This window comes from Eretmochelys imbricata, chromosome 11 (genome assembly GCF_965152235.1).
Source record: "Eretmochelys imbricata isolate rEreImb1 chromosome 11, rEreImb1.hap1, whole genome shotgun sequence".
NCBI lineage: Eukaryota > Metazoa > Chordata > Testudines > Cheloniidae > Eretmochelys > Eretmochelys imbricata.
Window position 1 is genome coordinate 23003785 of NC_135582.1, and position 15469 is coordinate 23019253.

General features: G+C 42.1%; 1 protein-coding gene across 2 annotated transcripts in view; it reads left to right on the plus strand.

The window, feature by feature from the left end:
• ARHGAP15 (Rho GTPase activating protein 15) overlaps positions 1-15469 on the plus strand; it is a 448076-nt gene that overhangs the window by 11425 nt on the left and 421182 nt on the right. For both annotated transcript variants that reach the window (XM_077829446.1, XM_077829447.1), the window contains exon 2: positions 13583-13762. In XM_077829446.1, the coding sequence (XP_077685572.1) occupies positions 13598-13762 (165 nt within the window). In that variant the 5' untranslated portion in view covers positions 13583-13597. The remainder of the gene's footprint in view (positions 1-13582; positions 13763-15469) is intronic.

A 15469-nucleotide genomic window follows, 5' to 3' on the forward strand; every position in this document is an offset into this window, starting at 1 on the left:
ATCCCCAGTGTGATGCTGTAACAAAGAAGGAGAAAGTGATTCTTGTATAAGCAGGGGAGAATATCAAGAGGAGTCAGGAGATGATATTACATCTGAATATACCAACAGGGAGACCATTACTGGAATACTCTGTCTGGTTGTGGTGTCAAAACTTCAAAAAGGATGTTGGCAAATTGGAAAGAGTTCAGAACTACAATTATGTTTCAAGGTCTGGAAAAGATAATGAGAGACTAAAGAATCTCAATCTATATAGTTTATCCAAGAGAAAGTCATGGGGTCACTTGATCATGATCTACAAATACCTATATGGAAAAAAAGGTGTGTTATAGATGGCTCTTGAATCTGACATAAAAAGACATAAAGAGATCCAGTTGTTGGAAGCTGAAGAAAGACCAATTAAAACTGGAAAGAAGGCATATATTTCAACAGTGGGGGTCATTAATTGTTGGAACAAATTGTGAGTTTACAATAAAAAAGGGAAAAACAAAACAAACTTTAGATTATTACTTTCTCTAGTTTTCCCAGTGTATCCTGTCAGCTCATTATCATCTCTTAGATCGTAAACTCCTTCGGGCAAGAACTATATTTATCTGTGTCTTTGTAAGAGATATAAGACTTGTTTCTGAACGCTTTAATGAATTTGTCTCCACCTGTAGCAGACTATAAAATGGTGAACAAACTTGACTGCTGATTTGCATAAACAAGGTGCTAGAGTGGCTGCTGTTTTCTGATGATACTACGGTTTGGTTTTAATGTTAAGGAGTTTTTATGCAGGTTGTTTTTCTTTGGTATTTGGTGGAATGTGTTATTGCCTGTTGGTCAACCTAACTTTAAAAGGAATGGAAGAAGACAGAGTCCTTCAAGTGAACAGTAAAGAAGACAGTCCTATGAGGAGGATTGCTGCTGATTTTCTTTGTTCACAATATTGGAAGAAAACTGCTTGGCAAAGAAGATATGGTAATCCATAGCTTGGCGTATACCAGGAAGAGCCAGAAGATACTATGGCTAAAATTTTCAAAAGGGCCTAAGCAACTTAGGAACCTACATTCCATTGAAAGTTATTAGATCTTAGGCTCTTAGTCACTTAGGTAATTTTACCCCAGGTCTATCTGGAGTGCAGGTACTTTTTATTGGCAAAACTTTTGTCTTTCAGGGGTGTTAAAAAACACACACCCTGAACGAGAGAAGTTTTACCAACAAAAAGCACCAGTCTGAACAGCACTTTGTCAGCAGGAGCTCTCTCCTGCTGACAAACAGCAGCTAGGCTGTGTGCCTTTTAGAGGCACAGCTGTAGCAACACAACCAGCAGAGGGGTGGGAAGGGAGTTAGCCTGACTGCTGCCAAAGACACTGGGAGAAGCAGGCTATCCTTGCCTCTGTATTTGCATATATCTTCCGTTGCTGTGTGGCCCCTTTCCCCTAACACAGATTTCCTTGTTTGTACAGTCTCCAAGTGCTGGCACGTGGGGAAGCTCCATCTGTTGAGGGCACCTAGGCAGGGTGAATTTAGTTTTGGTGGAGGGATAGCTCAGTGGTTTGAGCATTGGCCTGCTAAACCTAGGGTTGTGAGTTCAATCCTTGAGGGGGCCATTTGGGATCTGGGGCAAAAATTGGGGATTGGTCCTACTCTGAGCAGGGGGTTGGACTAGATGACCTCCTAAGGTCCCTTCCAACCCTGATATTCTATGATTCTAACTGTGTTATTAAAAGCTGGGTAGTGTAGAGAAAGCCTAAGTTATGGCAAGCTGCCTATGGATTGCAGTGCTGCCCAGAGTCTTTCAGGGCTGCCTTGCAACATAGCAACATTTGCTTCCCCCACCCATAGCCTCTCCTTACCCCTGAGCTTGTGAGGGAGTCCCCAGAAGAGAGAGTTATGGCTGTCTTCCACTAAGCCTATGCTGGAGGAATCCTCCCTTGGGGGGATAGGGGGCCTTTACACCATTCTGGACCTTTTCTGTGTCATATGGGGTAGGAACAAGGATGAGAATCTCACCCAGAAGCACTGTGTAGAATAGTTCTTGATCAAAGTTCCTGATCTGTTGTGGCTGAGATGCGCTCAGCATGACTCCAGGCGACAATGGCATTCCTTTCCCTCTGCACTAGGAAAACAAGAATTACATTTAGCAAAAAAGTTTGAGGTTTTAAAACCTATTTCCCTTCCACATTGTAATAAAAATCAGACCTTTCAGAATTTTTTTTTAAAGTTAAGCTTTTGATGTTAGGACACTCACCTGGGATGGGGTCAAGGCCCTGTTCTGAATCAGACAGAGCAAAGACCTGGTTTCCTACATCCCAAATGGCTGCTATGACCCCTGGGCTACTGGCTGTTTGGGGGGGTGGAGGGGAGAGGTATATGCTTTCTTTCTCTGGTTTTGCTCAGAAATTCCAACTTGGACCTGAGAAACAAAACAGATATGTTTCTGTGAAAAGCTTTGGTTTAAACAAATCGGCATTTTCTGACCAAAATACCGAAGTTGTGTTATATAAGATATGTTGGTGTAAGGACTGTTTTGGCCACCAGCATGGCACACAACGTCCCCAAGACAGCTGAGAATTGGGGCCATAATATTTTTACATTGCCTCTGAAATTGGTGTGGTTCAAATATATTTGTCTTGCTCTAAATCTTGGAGAGAGTGTATCCATGTATTTCCACAGTGACTTCAAGATAGAAATAATTGCTGTTACGGGGTAATCGGGCAGAGGCGATGCATGAAGTGAGGGAGGCATGCGTGATCATGTGCCCCCCAAGTTTTTTGTCAGGGTTTATATTTTTATTTTTATTTCTTTTGCTCAAAATATATGCTCCCCCACTATCAACAGTTACACATCGTCTTTGTAATTGGGCCTCCAATGCCATCTGCTCTCTCATAACATGTTGCTACGTGAGCTGTCACCTTCCAGGAGGGAAAATATCTACCAGTGTTGTGCTCCACTCCTTGGTTTTTGGGGGATGGCGCAAGCGACTACAGGGAACAGGAGAGGCCATGTGAGCCCTGTTCCCCAGCAAGCCTCTGACCTTCAAACACCATTAATGAGATGCCATTAATATTGTCTCCCCATGACTTGCTGTTTCTGTCCATCTCCTAAGCTCTCTAGCTGAATCTCTGCTGCAGAAGGAGGTCATAGTAGTGGTAGAACAGGCTGATAGGGAAGCCTAGCCAAAGTGAAAGAAGGAGGGGAGGGCAGGTGAGAGGTACTCAGGACAGTGAAAAAAGTAACTGGATGTGTGGTTCCTATCCCTTCAGTCATTTCATTTTGTATTTGGTTTGTCTATCTTATCCACTCATTGTAAGCTCCATGGTGCAGAGAGTGTCATCCTATGTGTTTGCTCAGCATCCAGCATGCTTTGAGTCCTACTTTAATACAAATAATGTGAACAGTAATCTTGTACACTGAGAGCACAAAACTGAAAATAACTAGCAAAAAATTTCAGACCCGGGTCTATCAATTAACGTCCCTCTCCTTTTTCTAGAATAGATAACTCTGAGCCATTGAGGTATGTGTTGTTTTGTTTTGCTTTTCCTGTGGAGTTGACTAGAGCTGGCATGATTTTGTAATTCTCATTTCCTGTGCAGATAGCACCTTCAGCTTTTATAGTTTGTTTTTTGCCTCAGTCACAGGCCTTTGCTTTTTACTGGTTGGTTTAATGGTGAATGTGGGATAATGAAAGGAGTGTTTGGCCTTTTTAGTTCTGTCATACTTGGTAAGGGTAATATTAACTGTTGATGTACAATATCCCATTCACCCTGGAGACAGAGTAGCAGATGAAGATCTGAACCTGTGAAAACTGTGACAAGGTCCATTTTTTTCCCCCTTGCAATGTCTCCATTTTCTTATGTTTGGCATTTCCATGGCCATTATTCATTATCCTTTCTATTTACGGAAGTAGTCTGGGGAAATTAGACTTAATAGAGGTGCAAAAATCACAAGGAGGAAAGAAGAGAAAAGTGACTTGGAAGGAAACTAAAATTAAAAGGTTATTTTGGTAACTGACACCTACAATTAGAGTGCAAGATAATTGTCATCTTGTCATGAAAAATAAACACAAATGGCAATGTTCCTTGAGTTACCACAGCCACCATTTTTTTCCCGTGGGGAAAAATGACTTACAACACCACAACATGCTGCACATTCTTGCTCTGAGACAGTGATGAATTTATGTCTGCGCTGTATTTTGTGTTGTCATATGACCAAATAAAATGCATGCAAACCAGAGTTTAGAAATGATGCTATCTTTCCCTCAGAATCATCTTTCTGCTTTGTGGTAAGGCGGTGGCCTGACTTTATGGAATCAATGCAAGTACTTATACGTAATGTATGAAAACTCCTACAAATTAAAAGTACCTGCACAGGACCATATAACTAAGCAAACATTGTGGTATTGTGTACTGCTCTGTAGAAAAATGCATAAATGGATTAACCCAGGTAGACCCTTGTGCCTGAGCAGAGCCCCAACGGCTGTGTTCCTGATACATAATTACAGTTAAACCAAAAAGTTAAGGATGGTAATGGGTAGAGCTGGTCAAAAAAAATAACTTTCATGAAAAAATTAAATGTTTAAAATTAAAATTAAATTAATTAAAGAGCATTAAAATGTTTGTTTTATTTCAGTGGGGAAAAACCCACTTTCTCTCACTTCCCTCCATCCTTTTCCCCATTGCTGGAGATTAAAAGAATGAAAGTGGGAGTTTTCCAACCACAAGGAAATGAAAAATTATACCAAATGCATCATTTTGAATTTTCATCAAATGGAGAATTTCAAAGAAATCAAAGGGCTTTGTGTGAGACACTGTGATTCAATTGAAACACCATTTTTGGACAATTTTTAGTTTGGTTAAAAGTGTTTGTGTTTGGTTGAATAGTGGGGCTCTTTATGGGGCACTGTGGTCTGACTTAGTGGGACAGCAGGCAGGATTGAGGACAAAAACTGGATTTGTCAGTACAGCTTCTGTGTTCCAGAGGGTCCGTCTATAATTGTTTTGCCTGGACCAACCAACTCCTGAGTCTCTGAGACCCTCTGTTTCTGGATGAGCTCAGCAACATGCCTCTCTGATGCTTGTAAATGTGCACAACTTTGCACATGCAATTACCTGTGTTCATTTTTTCACCCAGAGTGCCAAAGACAGAATTTACCTCCTGCAATCCCTGAGTGCGTGTTCAGAAGTTAGGGTTGGGGAAATCCAGCCTCTGCCAGGTGTCATGCCTGTCGCGTGAAGGTACAGAAAGTGTCCTTTGTCTGTTGCTGCAGCCCCTTTACGTATTCAGCAGTATTCTGCCGTGGGGTTTGGGCTGCTGTGCTTTGAACCTGGTTCTCGCACATCCTGGGAAAGTGCTCTTGAGATGGGGAGACAACTCTTTTTTTTTTTTTTTTTTTTTTTGGTGAGGAAAGGGATGGTCTGATGTATGCACCTAATTTCAGCAGAGGTTTCACACCTTTGAATCCAAAGTGCAGACAGGTACCTGGCTTTTCCCATTCTTAGCACCTAACTGTCCCTATACATTGTATAGGACCCTGAGCCTGCTGAATGGGCAGCCAGGCATCCTCTCTGCCCCCCTCTTTGTGGGCTATCTGCTCCTGCTGCCATTCCCAGATGTGTGGCTGGAAATACAGAGAGGTGGCTGTGATGGAGGTCAGCACCCAACCAGGGGAGATGAGGGGCTGTGGATAAAGAAAACTAGGGGCTGGTGGGGTAGGCAACAGTTGTGTTGGGAGAGAGGGAGGGGCTACTTGAGGAAAAGGTGGGGACAGAAGCTACTGGAAGGAACTAAAAAGCAGCAGGAGCTAAGGGAGAAGCAAGTGATGTGAAAATGGGTTATGGAGAGCGACAGGGTTAATGGAAGGACAGGGTGATGCAACCCATAGCAACCTCCTCCATCCTCTGGTTTCTCTCCTGTCCAACAATGCCCCCCACAACACTCCTGTAGCTACTCCTAACTCCCTCCATGCTGCTTCTGGCTCCCCCATAAATCCTTAGCCCTCTTCAGAGAGGTTTGGGCAATAAGATTTTTCCTCTCTATGCCTGTTCCCACTGCTCCAGGGACTGCTGTAAGGCAAATTCAGACTCAATTCAATGCCTTTCATTAGCACTAAATCCAAGCAGAGTTTTCAAATCTGATATTTATTTGTAAATATGCAAATTAGCTAATTAAATTATTAGCATAAAATGCCCCACATGGGTTTGGACAAAATATCCTGCCAGCCTTAGAAAATGAGGCCTCAACTTGACCTTAGGCGTTACCAGTAACTCTTGCTAAGTCTGGATGCATCCAAACAAAGGTGTGAGTTTCCCCCATTGGCCTTTGCAATCTTTTCTTTCCTGGTTCCAAAGAAGAGAACTGCTAAAGAATTTATGTATAAAAGCAGCGTGTGCCTTTACACTGTGCATGTAGTTAATATAAAGTGTGTCATCTACTGGCATACAAAAATGTGTTGTATTGTTTGTAAATTTACAAGCATAATAAAATTGTTGTTATGCATTGCAAAAGGCTTCCTGACTGCAGCCATTTAGAGTAGCATCTGCAGTAGAGTACTTTGTTTTCTTGAGATTTTGCAAGTTTTCACTATGCTGTAACTGGGTTTTTTTTAAAGTATTATATGACACCTCTTCTGTGGCACTGATTATTGCATCTCAGGCCCTCACAAGCATTACTGAATGACATCTCTCTGAGACAGCAGAGTATTATTATTTCAGTTTTACAAAGGGGAAACTGTGGCACAATGAAACCAAGGTCAAAATCTTATTAACTTTGTGCATCCCAGTGGTTGTGCTCCAACTTTATATACCTGGCCTGATTTTGTCATAGTGCATAGCATTTTTATAGCAGTTTGTGTTCAAATCACACGTTATGTGATTAGTCCTCCCAACACCTGTGATGTAGGTGAGTGAGTATGGGTATTCCCATTTTGCAGATGGATGCATATAGATGGAAAGCCAGTGACTTGTCCAAGGTCAGACAATTACTTAGTCATTCAGGCACCAGAAACTAGATTCACAAAGGAAACTAAGGCTTAGTGTTGCAAAGGCTAACTTTAGGCACCCTGTCACCTTGTGGAATCCACAGCCCCAGATCAGGTGTCCAGGGTCCTATACAATGTATGGGGACAGTTAGGTGCTAAGAATGGGAACCACAAAAGCCAAATACCAGTGTCCACTTGGGATTCATAGGTGTGAAACCTCTGCTGGAGTTAGGTGCATACATCAGACCATTCCTTTTCTCTAAATAAATAAATGGTGCCCCCCATAGCAAGAGGACTTGCCCAGAATGTGGAAGGAGCTGGTTCAGAGCCCCATTGTACCTGAGAGGAGCAGGAGTTGAACTCAGGTCTCGTTTCCTAGATGAGTGCCTAGCTACTTGGCTCCAGGGTTGTGGTAGCGGGGGCCACTGTGACTCTCAGCTTTGCCTGTTAAAGCTGTTCCACTTTGTATAAAATATTCATGGAGTCAGTGAGCAACCAAGAATGATTCTCTATCCCAGTGGCTAGTGCACTCTCCTGGGATGCGGGAGAGTAAGGTTCTGGTCCCTACTCTTATGAATATTTAATTATTTATACAAAGTAACATTCAACTGCCTTAATTACAAGACAACCCTAACTCTTCCTGCAATCCTCTCCTTCGTTCTCTAAGCCCATTACAACCTCTGTAGGGGTCCTACAGACAACAGCCTCATTTACTTCACCACCCTGATTAATTCACTGAGCACCACCTGCACTGAATGAGGTTGGGGTCCTCTAGAATAAATAACATGACCATATAATTAAAGCTTATATCATAATGAATATTCAGAAGGGGGCTGAATTAAGGTTGCACAGGCAACCTCTATTCTGGCATTTCCTAGCTTTTGAATGCTTAACTTTGCAATCTGAGTAACATTTTTTCGACATAGTTTTTGTATGTAACTTCCTATATTTTTTAAAGGAAAAAACAAATTCTACTATATGCAACTGTACCAACCTCCCATGATGCATCAAGATCTGTATTTGAATCCTGGATCTTCACCACTGGAACAGACTTTTACCACTTGAACTAACAGACTAGCTGTCATGAGGAGATGGCTGTTAGGCTCTGTGGACAAGCCCCTTAAGAAGGGCACTTAAAAAACTGTTCTTCTGTCACCTTCAAGTGCACTGTGTTCCGTAATATCTGCATGGTGTGTGTTAACCCCTTCCCCCAACTTTGTGTCCCCTTGTCCCTCCCCTGCTCTGTCTCTCTCCGAGGGTTGTGTATCTGTTTCCCCATACCTATGTTTTCTCCCATGTTGCTGTGCCCCTCAGTGTTCTGTGTGCTGTTGTAACCCCTCCTCTGTGTTCTGCATCCCCCAGATCTACTGCTTGATGTGTTTTGTCGGTGTCTTGTAGAAGATTCAGCTCTCTGTGGAATTCTGCAGTGAAGCAAGTGGGCAGGGCATGTGCGCAGACTTTTAGAAGCGTAGCCTTATGATTAATTTGGGGTGCAAAATGCACTTGTTACTAATAACAGGTTCCCCATGCACTGCAGTTAAGGAACTCTGGCCAAATAAAGTCTTAGACAGTTTATCACAAGATGTATATTCCTAAATCTTCTGACTCAAGGTTACCGACTAATCCTAACTTTTATTAGGCCTAATGTGGCCTTATGCTCACTATTATTACCACTAGGCCTCAAGATAAATACTAGGTTTCAGGATTACTAAAAAGCCCATTTTAAAATTATCTTTGTTCCTTTGCTTATTCCTACTTGTATTATAGTTTTAGTTTCATTTGCACTAATTTAGCAAGATATAAATGATTATTTACCTGATCATAGAATCTTAGAATATCAGGGTTGGAAGGGACCTCAGGAGGTCATCTAGTCCAACCCCATGCTCAAAGCAGGACCAATCCCCAACTAAATCATCCCAGCCAGGGCTTTGTCAAGCCTGACCTTAAAAATATCTAAGGAAGGAGATTCCACCTCCTCCCTAGGCAACGCATTCCAGTGTTTCACCACCCTCCTAGTGAAAAAGTTTTTCCTAATATCCAACCTAAACCTCCCCCACTGCAACTTGAGACCGTTACTCCTTGTTCTGTCATCAGCTACCACTGAGAACAGTCTAGATCCATCCTCTTTGGAACCCCCTTTTAGGTAGTTGAAAGCAGCTATCAAATCCCCCCTCATTCTTCTCTTCCGCAGACTAAACAATCCCAGTTCCCTCAGCCTCTCCTCATAAGTCATGTGTTCCAGTCCCCTAATAATTTTTGTTGCCCTCCGCTGGATGTTTTCCAATTTTTCCACATTCTTCTTGTAGTGTGGGGCCCAAAACTGGACACAGTACTCCAGATGAGGCCTCACCAGTGTCGAATAGAGGGGAACGATCACGTCCCTTGATCTGCTGGCAATGCCCCTACATATACATCCCAAAATACCATTGGCCTTCTTGGCAACAAGGGCACACTGTTGACTCATATCCAGCTTCTCATCCACTGTAACCCCTAGGTCCTTTTCTGCAGAACTGCTGCCGAGCCATTTGGTCCCTAGTCTGTAGCGGTGCATGGGATTCTTCCGTCCTAAGTGCAGGACTCTGCACTTGTCCTTGTTGAACCTCATCAGATTTCTTTTGGCCCAATCCTCTAATTTGTCTAGGACCCTCTGTATCCTATCCCTCCCCTCCAGCGTATCTACCTCTCCTCCCAGTTTAGTGTCATCTGCAAACTTGCTGAGGGTGCAATCCACACCATCTTCCAGATCATTAATGAAGGTATTGAACAAAACCGGCCCCCAGGACCAACCCTTGGGGCACTCCACTTGATACCGGCTGCCAACTAGACATGGAGCCATTGATCACTACCCGTTGAGCCCGACAATCTAGCCAACTTTCTGTCCACCTTCTAGTCCATTCATCCAGCCCATACTTCTTTAACTTGCTGGCAAGAATACTGTGGGAGACTGTGTCGAAAGCTTTGCTAAAGTCAAGGAACAACACATCCACCACTTTCCCCTCATCCACAGAGCCAGTTATCTCATCATAGAAGGCAATTAGATTAGTCAGGCATGACTTGCCCTTGGTGAATCCATGATCCTGATCACTTTCCTCTCCTCTAAGTGCTTCAGAATTGATTCCTTGAGGACCTGCTCCATGATTTTTCCAGGGACTGAGGTGAGGCTGACTGGCCTGTAGTTCCCAGGATCCTCCTTCTTCCCTTTTTTAAACATGGGCACTACATTAGCCTTTTTCCAGTCATCCGGGACTTCCCCTGATCACCATGAGTTTTCAAAGATAATGGCCAATGGCTCTGCAATCACATCCGCCAACTCCTGTAGCACTCTCGGATGCAACGCATCCGGCCCCATGGACTTGTGCTCGTCCAGCTTTTCTAAATAGTCCCGAACCACTTCTTTCTCCACAGAGGGCTGGTCACCTCCTCCCCATGCTGTGCTGCCCAGTGCAGTAGTCTGGGAGCTGACCTTGTTCATGAAGACAGAGGCAAAAAAAGCATTGAGTACATTAGCTTTTTCCACATCCTCTGTCACTAGGTTGCCTCCTCATTCAGTAAGGGGCCCACACTTTCCTTGACTTTCTTCTTGTTGCTAACATACCTGAAGAAACCCTTCTTGTTACTCTTAACATCTCTTGCTAGCTGCAACTCCAGGTGTGATTTGGCCTTCCTGATTTCACTCCTGCATGCCCGAGCAATATTTTTATACTCTTCCCTGGTCATTTATCCAATCTTCCACTTCTTGTAAGCTTCTTTTTTGTGTTTAAGATCAGCAAGGATTTCACTGTTAAGCCAAGCTGGTCACCTGCCGTATTTACCATTTTTTCTACACATCGGGATGGTTTGTCCCTGTAACCTCAATAAGGATTCTTTAAAATACAGCCAGCTCTCCTGGACTCCTTTCCCCCTCATGTTATTCTCCCAGGGGATCCTGCCCATCAGTTCCCTGAGGGAGTCAAAGTCCGCTTTTCTGAAGTCCAGGGTCTGTATTCCGCTGCTCTCCTTTCTTCCCTGTGTCAGGATCCTGAACTCAACCATCTCATGGTCACTGCCTCCCAGGTTCCCATCCACTTTAGCTTCCCCTACTAATTCTTCCTGGTTTGTGAGCAGCAGGTCAAGAAGAGCTCTGCCCCTAGTTGGTTCCTCCAGCACTTGCACCAGGAAATTGTCCCCTACACTTTCCAAAAACTTCCTGGATTGTCTATGCACCGCTGTATTGCTCTCCCAGCAGATATCAGGGTGATTGAAGTCTCCCATGAGAACCAGGGCCTGCGATCTAGTAACTTCTGTGAGTTGCCGGAAGAATGCCTCGTCCACCTCATCCCTCTGGTCCGGTGGTCTATAGCAGACTCCCACCACGATATCACCCTTGTTGCTCACACTTCTAAACTTAATCCAGAGACACTCAGGTTTTTCTGCAGTTTCATACTTGAGCTCTGAGCAGTCATACTGCTCCCTTACATACAGTGCAACTCCCCCACCTTTTCTGCCCTGCCTGTTCTTCCTGAACTGTTTATATCCATCCATGACAGTACTCCAGTCATGTGAGTTATCCCACCAAGTCTCTGTTATTCCAATCACATCATAATTCCTTGACTGTGCCAGGACTTCTTCCAGTTCTCCTTGCTTGTTTCCCAGGCTTCTTGCATTTGTGTATAGGCACTTAAGATAACTCGCTGATTGTCCTGATTTCTCAGTATAAGGCAGGAGTCCTCCCCTTTTTCTCTCTCCTGTTCATGCTTCCTCCTGATATCCCACTTCCCCACTTACCTCAGGGCTTTGGTTTCCTTCCCCCAGTGAACCTAGTTTAAAGCCCTCCTCACTAGGGTAGCCAGCCTGCTTGCGAAGATGTTCTTCCCTCTCTGTTAGGTGAAGCCCATCTCCACCTAGCAATACTTCTACTTGGAACACCATCCCATGGTCAAAGAATCCAAAGCCTTCTCTCTGACACCATCTGCGTATCCATTTGTTGACTTCCACGATTCGACGGTCTCTACCCAGGCCTTTTCCTTCCACGGGGAGGATGGACAAGAAGACCACTTGCACCTCAAACTCCTTTATCCTTCTTTATCATCTGAGCTCAAGTTATGGGTCAAAGGTCAACAGAAGCTTCAGGGTTTTTGGGGTGCTATCGGAAAAAGCTTTGTTCCCTGAAAACACACGCAGGAACTGGTGACTTTCATCCAAATCTCAATGACTTTACATGTCCCTGGCCCCAAAGTAATCGATATGTCAGATTTCAAAGAACTACCCAACCAGTAGTGGTGGTGGAGCTATTTTTTAAAAAAAGTGTCAATTAAAAGTATTAAGCAACTAAATATGTGGATTGCTACCACTCCCTCCTTCTGCTCTCATAGTATCACATATCACTTCGCCTACTTTTGAAATATACGACTTGTGGGTGAAAATGCAGCAAGTGTTTAATGGGACACATTTTAGCACAGGAAATACAAAGTATCTAACCAATGGAAAATGTATGGGGAATTTAGACAGAATACGAAGACTAGAGTTCCATTGTGACCAGAACACTAAGTTTATTACCCATTCTACTGGAAGATCCGTGGGAATTTTTTCATAACTCTAAGGCCAGAAGGGACCATTCTGATCACCTAGTATGTCCTCCTGCATCACCTAATATGTCCTCCTACATAACCATAGAACTTCCCCAGAATATTGCTAGAGCATACTTTTTAGAAGAACGTGCAGTCTTGATTTTTTACTTTAAATAACAACAAGGAGCCAGAACCATGGCTTTGCATTTCATTCAAAGGATGGCCCATCCATAGTCACAGTGCCCTTTAGCATCATAGAGGTGCACATGTAAGTTATTTATACCACATCATTAGTACTACTTCATGCAGGACTTCTGCATTCCATATAGTACTTTCCCACCAAAGTACTAACCAGGCCTGACCATCCTTAGTGTATGGAATCTGATATGCTCAGGCTTCACCAAAGGACACAGTTTTTATATAAAAAAGAAAAAGTTTCAGCTATAGATGAAATAATTGAACCTAAGAAAAGTTTAACAGATCTGTGCTTGAGAAGACTGTGCTAACAGGGCTCCAGCATAGTTTTCTAACATGCCTGTAGCATGGATTTTAAAGTACTGTAGTGTAGAAGTCAGTCAGGTTAATTACTTTCAAACCACTTTCCTTCATATTGTCTAAAAATGTATTGTGTGAACAGGGCCAAAGACAAAGTTTGATAGCTGCCAGCTGGATATGATAGAAGGTTACAGAGAGATTACACTATAGAGGAGAATGGCATTTGAGATAAGGATAATCTTTTACATAAACTCAACTCTTCCAAGAGACAAGATGGGTGAGGTAATATCTTTTATTGGACGAACTTCTTGAAGTTGTTCCAATAAAATATATTACCTCACTCGCCTTGTCTCTCTAATATCCTGGGATTGACATGGCTACAACAACACTGCATTAACTCTTCCAAGTCAGTTTGGCTGTGTGAGTGATTAGTACAGTAATCAACTGTTGGTTACCCTAGTGTTCAAAGATAACCATGCTTTCCTGAACTGGTTCAGCCTGTGTCTGCTACTGACTGCATTAATATGTTTTTAGGTAAAGAGCACATGTATCAAGAATAACTTTATTGTTCTGTGTTTTTCAGGACAACGCAGTAATCATGCAAGGACTTCCAGCTTCCGATACCTCCTCTGAAAAACCGAATCCTACCCACCAAAATATAGGGGCTGTTCAAATGAGGATCAAAAGTGCTAACAGCCACCATGACAGGCACAGCCAAAGTAAATCAATGATCCTTTCTGAGAATGTGAAGGTCAAAGAACCTGTAAGTAAAATTCCACAAGTGTTTCCTGATCTGATTTTTGTAAAACCAAGTTAATATCTTCAGGCTTATTATTAATTCTTCTAGAACCCTTGCAAGTAGGAACCCATCCACCTACAAGCAGTAAGAAATGCCACCTTTCAAATAGTGTCACCAGTTATTAAAGTAAAACTGTTTAATCCAAAGAGATATCATGGATTTGGTGCTACCACATTTAATGACTAATCAGGATCTCCATTCTCCTGCTTCAGTGTAATAAAAAATGAAGCTGTGCAGGTGTATAGTGCTTATGTTTCCCAATATATATTACTTCTAAAAGCCAGAGGCTAAAATCAGACAAAAGAAGTAAAAAACAGACATTAAAACTCTTCTAATAAAGGGAAACTTTGCAACTGACACACCTAAAATAGTCTTGCTGTAGAAATTACTGTTTTGCAGAGCTCTGATACTGAACTTATCTTAATATGTTAACCGTGAACAGAGTTGCGTCATTTTTATTCATTAAAATGATTTAAAATAAAATAGTTAGTGATGAACTTTATTGCCAATTATATCCCTGCCCCTGTACTCATTCTGAGCTACTAAACAGACTGATTGGTATGAGTCTCCCCTGGTTAATTTTCTTCTGTAATGGTGGCAACTTGCAGCTGAGGCCATATGATGTTACAAAATTATTTATGCAATGTTAGCTACTTTTTTGGACTCCGCATTCACTGAGAACAAAATGGATCTGAACGAGTTAGGTTAGCTGGGGACAGACCCCCAAGACTCAGTCAGTCTTCACAGCCATTCATTGCTGTTCTGTTAGAGAGCTGAATATTTCATAGGAATCCATTATACTAACTGAGTTATTAAATGGAATAAGCTTCTATAGAAATTGTATTTTTCCTGCATTATTCACTCCGAGTGCAAAGACAAAATTAACCCACAACACTTTCATCAAGGTAGATTGAAAAGTATATGATTTTAATTATTCTTTTTATTTACGTACTTACTTACATGAATTTAGCTCAGGGAAGCAAATCATTATATTTCTGTACTGAAAACATTGCTTTAGATCATGGCAACTGATGAGAGATTCATTTCAGTATGTTTACTTTCCAATTTAAAAGTATCATTTGCCTCAGACACATTGCACATATTGCTTTGTTTTTATCCTAAGTGAAATGTTCCTCAGTTATGAACTTGAAGCAGTGTTTACAGTAATTTATTGGAAATACTATAATGCATTATCAGTAAGAACTGTACCTTTGAAAAAGTTTAAAAGTTAAGTATATTTAATGATGCCTAACATATTTTATTGGCTGTGTTTAACAAACGGCACTAGGCTGCAGTTGTTTTTGACAAGCATGAAAACATCACAGCATGAGACTGCAAAAGGAATTATGTAGAGAAATTACAAGTGATCCATCTCTCAATGAATTATCCACCTCAATAGCCTGCAGAACTCAGCTACCAATTAACACCTACTTTATTACATGTTGGGATGTACTTAATAACTTTCATGTGTTTATGCACTATTACCTTGACTGATGCCTCTTGTACAATTAGGCATAATTGGCATATCAATATGCAAAAGTTAAAAGGATTAACCCTCTTAAAACTAATGAGCATTTCTGTATCCAGCTGCTAAATGAGACAAAATTAGCATTTTTCACTTTTGGGCAGGATTTTATCATGCAGTTTCTCATTGTTGATATTACCTTGTTA